The sequence below is a fragment of the Magnolia sinica genome, chromosome 14 (assembly GCF_029962835.1).
Source record: "Magnolia sinica isolate HGM2019 chromosome 14, MsV1, whole genome shotgun sequence".
Classification (NCBI taxonomy): domain Eukaryota; kingdom Viridiplantae; phylum Streptophyta; class Magnoliopsida; order Magnoliales; family Magnoliaceae; genus Magnolia; species Magnolia sinica.
The window spans coordinates 30,716,047-30,725,007 of NC_080586.1; the positions used below are offsets into that span (position 1 = coordinate 30,716,047).

General features: G+C 36.6%; 1 protein-coding gene across 1 annotated transcript in view; it reads left to right on the forward strand.

Moving 5' to 3' along the window:
- LOC131225366 (NADH dehydrogenase [ubiquinone] 1 alpha subcomplex subunit 8-B) overlaps window positions 1-2,134 on the forward strand; it is a 33,239-nt gene extending 31,105 nt beyond the window's left edge. The window contains exon 3 of the mRNA XM_058220889.1: window positions 1,737-2,134. Coding sequence (XP_058076872.1) covers window positions 1,737-1,872 — 136 coding nt within the window. The 3' untranslated portion in view covers window positions 1,873-2,134. The remainder of the gene's footprint in view (window positions 1-1,736) is intronic.
- Window positions 2,135-8,961: the final 6,827 nt, after the last annotated feature.

Below are 8,961 nucleotides of genomic sequence, written 5' to 3' on the forward strand. Positions count from 1 at the left end.
TCAACTTCGTCTGACAGTATAGGGTAACTTGAAGGGTGAGGTGCCTTTTAGTTGGGATAGGGTGATGATGATGATGATCATGAGGTGCCATCTCAAATATGACTAGCCTTTAACTTCAAATTCTTGTGGAGAATTGTGTGTTTAAATTCTCTCCAGATTTCGTCCTTCTCTTTTGGTTGGTCATGATTTGACGTGTTAGTGTTGCTTTCCCTCCACAATGTTTTGGATTGCATGTTAGTTTTAGATGCTATAACTTGGTTCTGTTGGGAAGAGAACGTTTTACATGGAAATGTCCTTTATGCTGCATTTGGAATCACAAGTGAATAAAATCACAAACATTGTGTCTCCCACTCGTTAGATGAGCTGTTAGAGACAGCTAGTGTGTGTGAGTGATCCAGGGTTCAATCCCTGGTAGTGTTACCTTTCAATAAAATAAAAAAATAATAAATAAATAAAAACATTGTGTTCGATCAATACAAAATGACAAAAAATAATGATGTGTATGTGTCTGTAATGAGGAAATAACCTGCAAATTGCAGTTGTGCTCCTTGAAAGCTCGACTTGGAAGTAACATACAGTGCAATTGGAGCCTGGAGTCCCTGAACCTCGATATGGCTAACAAAATCACAGTTTTGTTGACTAATAAATACAATTCAATTCGCGGTTCATCCAAACACTCTTGGAGATTGTGCAAAATCTTGATGGATGCCACATTGTCGACCGCTTTGTCTCCTTCACATAACTCCCGTGAAGATCACTTGGCATGCTTGTGGTGGACAGTGGACTTTGCCTTGTGCATTTTTCGCCCACTGATCTTCTTGTATTGGTTATATGTGAGCTTATATCATGAGCCATCTGTTTGTCTGTTTCATCAGCTATGTTTCTCTTCTCTTTTTCCATTGTTAATCAGGCTGACTTGGTAGCCCTTGATAACTATAACCCTCAGTTCTCACCCTCTATGACCTCCTATTGACTGCCGCATGGGGAACCATGGAGGGTCCTGTCCACCTTTGGGTCCCATGTCTTCTATCAGTGACAAGGCAAGAATTATAATTCTCACAGGCTACCAATTCTTTTCTACATAACGTCAATAGCTGTATACTGTAACAAATTCTTTAGGACGTAGAACACTCAGTAGATGATCTACTGCACCTTAGTTACCTTTTCCTCTATTCAACATTGCTTTGTTGCTTTTGCCTGTCCTTGCTAATTTATTTTTTACCCTGTTGCATATTTGGATAGTGTGCTTCTCCTTGCATCAGTTTCAAGGCTACATATTTATGTCTTTGAATTTGGGTTGGATGCTCAATTGACCTGAATGACAATGTCCTGATTCATTATAGAAGAATAACCAAAGGGGAGATGTTGCCTTCTAAGTTTTTGTAATGAGGACCGAACCCCTGATTGCAGTTCTGTGCATTTTCTGTTGGACCTGAAACCTTTGTAATTCCAATCGGGGGGCTTGCCCTTCCTCATTATGAACAGAATAGAGCTAGCCCTACCTTGGTGTTTCCACCTTAATGGATTGAATTACTTCAATTCAGTTCAGCATCCGAACAGAACCCTAATGAATTTCTCTTCCTTCGGATGCAAAAATCTTATCTGGTCATTTGCTGCAATCTCTTCACCATTGTGTTTCAAAACATGGTTCTCGAGATTGGAACTGCAATCTTATAGAATTCCTTCATGCTGAGTTTTAAGCTCCACTTTTCAACATTTACATTGCTCTTATGCAGGCTAAAAGGGCTTCACCAGAGGTGCACGAAAGAGATGGATGCTTACGCAGGGTGCATGTATTATCACACCAACGAGTTTGATCTATGCCGCAAAGAGCAACAGGCATTTGAGAGCGCATGCCCGTGGTCTGAGTAGTCAAGGATGCTCGTGATCCATCTTATGAATAACTTGGAAAAGAGAAACTGTGATGGGAAACCCTTCTGCTCTCCTATAAACATTACATAGTGGCATTGAGAAGTGTTTTGCAGCATTTAAACTTTTGAAGATTGGTTTATCAGTGAACAGACTGAATGCCATTCTTTACCCACCATTCTCGTTCTTGATAAGTGCTGCATGCTGCAGCACGGCTGTCTTCCTAAGTTGATGTTTCTGTGTAGTTAGGTTCTGTAGATTCATCTATGATGGGTGTTTTTTTTTTTTTTTGATGGATATGTCGCCTAGAGATTGTGCCTGTTGAAGTGGGATGTCCCGACACGAATATGGGCTACTCATGTGACACGTGTGGAAACTAGATGGCACGAAAATAAATTGGAAACCCTAATTCGGTCTTAAATGGAAGTTGTATTCTGACCATTTAAGGATCAGTAGAAAATGCTGTCCTCACTGGTCGCTGAAAACTATCATTATCTATAAAACATCTCTTGGAGGACATTGGACTCATCATCATGTGGGCCCAATTTTAGAGTTCCTTGCCTCATAAACTGCATCAATCAGATGGTCCTATCGCCTGGAAATAGACACTGAAAGACAAAAACTAAGCAACCTCTGCATCAACCGGCAAGAGCCCCCTGATCCAACTGCTTTGATTGTCGTATGAGTCGGATGTTTTAGCCGTGTAACGATATTGTAGGGCTTATCTAAGCAATGGTTCGTGAACTCGGTAAATGTATAGTTGGCTCAGGCACAAGGTTCTGCACATTCGGGATCATGGTTGATTATCCAGGCCGCTGATCTGATGGACCCCACCAGGGGATGTATGACATACCGTAGAATTGTCCACAGTCAATTAAAAATAGACATAAGGTTGAAACTCTGGGTGAGTCTTGGTGCGTTGTCCATCTCCAATGGAGCTCATCAAATCAACAGTCTGAATCCAAAACTCAGGTCTGCCTTACAAGAGGAAACAATGGGAATCATATGACGACCATTGAAACATTTGTATTGCCGTAGAAGTCTTCTATCAAAAAAAAAAAAAATCTTCTTCAAGCAAGTATTATTAATATTATTATTATTTATTTTATTATTATTATTATTATTTTGTCTTCAGGTCATTCCTTATAAAGGGTTTGGATGGCATATAAATATAAGGTAGGTTCCAAGAAGGTTTCAACGGTGGGCATTTCTTTTACCACTTTTTTCCCCGACATGCGCGCCCACTTGAGTCCTGGATCTCCCTCATATTTTATCTAGTGTCTTAAAATGAGCCGGCAAAACTGATGATACAAACATCACCGTGGCCCCACTTCTCTTTGGAGGCAATCCACGTAAGGATTATCTCCCCACTGTTAGCGGATTGATTGCGTGGTGTAATCATATTGGTGTGTTGATGTAACAAGTTTAATGGCCCCACCATTATGTATGTGTTATATCCAAACCGTCCATCTATTTTACAAGATAAATATAGCGCATGAGGCAAAAAATGAGGCACATCCAAATCTAAAGTGAACCACAATACTATAGAAAGAAGTGGAGATTGAATGCCTGCCATTGAAAACTTCTTGATGGCTGTAGAAGTTTTCGATCAGGCTTATGTTTGTATTTTCCCTTGAATTTTGTTTGTATTTTCCCTTCATTCAAAGTACGTGTGACCCTATGAACAAGTTTGATGGTAAATAATATGAACAGGTTTGATGGTAAATAAACATCATGGTGAGCACTAAGAGGGTTTCAACGGTGGACATTAATGTCCTCATTGCATTATTTGGTGTGGTCCACTTGAGCTTTGGATTTGTCAATTTAAGACTATGCACAAACCATGTATAATCGAATGTATGGGATAAAGTTAGCTCAAGAAAAGAACCATAATCAACTAGTCGAGCTCTCATAACTTAGACACACTATAAAAAGACTCCACATCTCTAGACTCTTGACAACCTACTCTACACCACCACCTGTTTGGTGCAATTACACATAACAAACAATGTGAGTCACCAGCTCAGTGAGAAAATTCCTCAAGATTTTACTCACGACATAACAACCAAGTATAGTTTCAAGTAGAGGCATACACTATAATAATAAGCTGTCATGCGATCTTATTTAAATGCATGGATACATGGAGATGCACTCAGACCTGAGGATGCACATATAGTTGGCAAATAGTGGCTAATCACCAATGAAAATACAACAAGTACATGCTCATAATAACTAGCCATACCAAAATGGATGTTCGTACAATGGTTGTTAGTGCATCTTATTTGTCAATCACGTAAGTTCATGTGTCATGTAGTCGGTTGAGCCCTTGAAAGCTGAAGACCGAAGACACAAGAGGACATGAGTATCAAGGAGTGAAGAACAGGTAAATAAGGTGCATTGGTGACCCTAGCCCTTGTCTCGAAACAACCACATAACCTTTAGATAATCATAACCTTAATAAGTAAACTTTGTTTGATCATCCTCGAGCCTTATGAGCTTAATCGGAACACGATAAGTAAGGTTATAAGCGGTCTAAAGATGTTGTGAAATCTTATATCCAAAATAACAGTTTTCGAATGGTCCTCAATCCCATCGATATGCCGTTGATTTGACTCGATCCAATTGAAAGTCCACTCGATCATATCGAAGAATGACTCCATCAACCATCAGAGAAATTCTTAGCTTTTCTTGATGAGATCGATGTAATATTCAATCTCATCGAATGGTCATTTGATCCCATCAAAAAAACCGTTAACTATTTGTTTTATAGCCGTTGCAAATTGGTTTCTTATAAAGGGTATTTGGTTCTCGGAAAAATAGATGAGTTTTTGGTGCAATAGAAGCATATGTGATTCTATGATCATATTTCTCATCTTCGGCCTATAAGTTCGAGATTTGATTTCTCATCCTAAGCCTCTAAGCTCATGAGATTGAAGTTATCTTCCTTGTGATTCATCACTTAAAAGAGGATTCCAACCTCAATAAAGAAGATGAAGTTAATCTCTACATTATTATAAAGACTATACTTAAACCAATAGTCAAATCTTTATCTAAACCGTCTAGAACACCCATCTAAGTAAATCTTACAGGATTACAACATTCCATTAGTTGTAGAAGATTCACACGACCTCCCATCACCTTGGTCACCACATCGAGCAGCGCATACAATGTATTTGATCTTAAAACTAAAGCATTGACAACACATCAACATCAAGATCGATAGAACATTTTGAGGAGAAGATTCAAGCACAGGAGAGCTTTGAAGAAGAGACTCAAGATTGGTGCATCAACATGGCTTAATCTGACAAGTAAGGTTGTCATTTATAGAGTCCATGTATACTCCTATCTTGTGTAGGATTGAGTATAAGAGTTTAATTACCAAGCTTAATTAGGTTCTTGTGTAGGACCTAAATCAAGTCCTTGTGTAGGCCACCAACACATGCTTGTACGTATAAGTTTTTAAGTAGAACTGATATTTGTATCAAGTCTATATAAAACCATGTAAGTCTCCGAGGGAGTCAATCCTTGTGTAAGATTGTAAAGGTGATGAACTTAATTTAAAAGCTCCGATAGTGAAATCCGGTACACTAATGAGTTGAGTGCATCCGCTGAGAGTGGAGTAAGAAAACCAAACTATTATACATGCTTGTATTTGGAATTGTCATTTGAGCACTTATTTAATTATGGTTATATGATTGAATGATGAATTATATGTATGCATGATTAGATGAATGCTAGTAGTTCATAATCACCACAACCCACACACGTACACTATCTTGTTTAGAGACTAGTCGTTTTATTATCATATCATTTGTAGTTTATAATTCAATCATCTATTGGCTTGAAGCCTTAGAATTAATTGTCTTAGTTTAATTATCATATTAATTTAAGTAGGCAATTATATACTAAAAATACATAAATTTTATTTGGTCCTAATCACCCTCTTCTATAACATAGCCACCATTCTATAGCTTTGTCAAGCTTCCACGCATAGCTATAGTATCCTACACCACGTGCAATTTAATTAGTCACTAGAGAAAATACAACAAGTATGTTCTCCCAATGACTGACTACTCAATAATGCCTACACCAAAAAGGAGGTGGCTGTATAGTGACTAATCACCAGCATAAATACAACAAATACATACTCATAATAATTAGCCACCCGGTAAAATTCCACCAAAAAAATAGACATTCTTACAATGTACTATTCACCAATGAAAATACAACAAGTATGTGCTCATAATGGTTAGACGCCCAATAACGCCTACATGCCATGTATGCATGATTAGTCCAATCAATTTTCATACAAACTAATTATAAAAATCCCCTTCAATAGTGGCCTTACCAAATCAGTAATAATATGCCAATCGAATAATCTTTTCTATCACAAGTCTAATTATGGACACCATAAAGAATTCAACCCAACAAGTCACTTAAAGCAATCATATCTATTCAAGGGTATAAAAATATTTTAATCCACCAAGTCATATAGGGCAATCAAATCCATTCACGGACATGACAATTATTTCAACCAATCAAGCCACATAGGTCAATTAAGTCCATTTAATGATACAACACATATTTTAATTCACCAAGTCACAAAGACAACAAATATCCTAAGGATTTGATCCAGTTTACACAATCTTACACATAAAAAAGGCCACTAGATCATGGTGTGCTTTCAATAATTCATAGCATTAACGATAAAAAATACATAAACAATTCATGGAAGTAGCAACATGAATAATTCATAAAATGACAATCCTAATCACATAAATAATTTGCAATAGCCCGCAGGTGTAAATGCTATCTTATCTAGCTCCTAGATTTATCAAATTTTGTAGTGCCAAAACCTCTTGGAATCTGTATTTTGTGTAGCTGTTCTATAAGATCAACTTCATGTCATCCTTGCCTACATTCAAGAACTACATCAAGAAGTTCAAGTCTTTAAGCTCGAACTACATCAAGAAGTTCAAGTACTAGATCAAGTCTTCGAGCTTCAACTATATCAAGACAGTGTGCATTACTTAAGAAATCAAGCTCAAGTAATCTTCTCAAGTTCAAGCTCATCTTCAAGTATATAATAACAAGCTTCATGTACTTCAAGATAAACTATCAACCGAAGCGAACGATGTTTCAACGTTCAATTTTCACCTATAAGGTATGAATCCCTAGATTGACCATAGATTAGGTCATATTGATTGCATACTTAATTTGGGTCATTATATAATTTTATAGGCTTTTTGTTGACTAGTGTTAGCCTATGTTCGACTAGTTCAAGTACTGGCTCGACCAGTCTAAGAATTTTCTCGACAAGTCCAACGTCTATTGTGAATTTTCAGAATTTCTATTGGACTCTCGACCAATCCTGGAGACTACTCAACCAGTCGAGCAGGCTCGACTCATAAGTCCCACTCGACCAGTCGAGTGCAGGGCTCAACCATTTGAGCAGGCCACTCGACTAGTCGAGTAACGATCTTATCTTATTACGTCAGAATTTTTGAAATATTGTTAGTCTTTCAACTAGTCGAACTGACCACTGGGCCAGTCGAGTTAACGGTATTTTTGTCTATAAATTGAGGACGATTTTCAGAGTTTTTTATTCTATTCCAAGATATTTAAGTCACAACTCTGAGAGAACTTGTCCCCACATTTGAGAAGCTAATTGGTTAGTATTTAAGATTCTTTTAATAGCTTTTTGTATTTGATTTTGTGATCTTTATTCAATTATATTTCTTTTGAAAAGAGAATATTGATTTTACCCTTTTTGAGATCAAAATCAAATCAAGCTAGCCCAGGTCAATTTAATCTAAAAATCTTGTGTATATAAGAACCTTTTCATATATGAGTTTGTACATTGAACATCTATATCGAATTGGTTCTACCGGGCTTCATCAAAAGAAGAATCTTCAGATAAGTACATTTCAATTTTCTAATTTGGTTTGTAAGATTGCCAGAAAATCTTTCATTTTTTATTTTAACTGAGATGGCCAGAAAATCTCAGTGAGTGGGGTTTTTAATTGTGGTAGCCCTTTTTAAAAACACAGTTGTGAATGTTTTGGGTGAACCTTGGAAAACCTATTTCATAGTGAAGCCAATATCCCGAGAGTGAGGATATTGGGAGTGGAATAGTTGTGTGGTTGGTTTTTAACAGTTGGTGTACACACAAACGAACCACTATAATTGTTAGAGTTGTGGTAGATGGTTGAATGTGCTTAAGTGTGTGAATGATTGTAATTTATTTTCAGCATTTGTGATGAATGATTGTAATTTACTTTCTACACATCCGATGAATGTCATAATAGTACTAGAAATTTATTTCTGTTTTATTCTTTATTCCTCTATATTTGTTTGGAATTTTGATACACAGACCACTCTAGAAATCAGGTTGTCCTACCATAAGCCATTGGTTTTTGGTGTAAGGTTGTCCTTATAACAACATCTGTATCAACCTCTCAATACTCGTACATTTGAGGTTGCTACTCATTTTTGCTATTCGAATTGATAAGTGCTATATTTATTTATTTATTTCTTATTCCACATGTAATTTTTTAATTTGGCATAGTCCTATTCACACCCCCCTCCCCCGAGACTCTTAGCTCGGCCTTTTCAACAGGTTTTACAATTAGGTTTCAATTGCCACATTTCTACAATTTTAAGCATACTAACAATCTAGCACACGTTACTCATATAATAACATGCTATAATTCATGTTCATATGAAATTTACAAAATAAGAGTTATATTCCAGCAATTGTAGATACTTAAGGCAATGTGCAAGAGTTAAATAGATGACGTGTATATATTTAAGTTTCTAGAGTCCAAGAAATCTATTAATCATCCTGAGATTAGCACATGTAATGTGTATTGTGTAAATTATTACTTGATTTACAATTCAAATTAGCATAACTATTCAGATATTGAAGTTATTACTAGACTAAATATATCGTGGGAAAGTTTGAGGGGTCAATCAATTCGGGCACACTCCAAACGTAAGAATTTGGAAAAATAATAATCTGAAGGCCCTATGTTCAATTATAATTCTATTAACTGCTAATAGACATGATATATCATTTAGTGTTGGTATTTG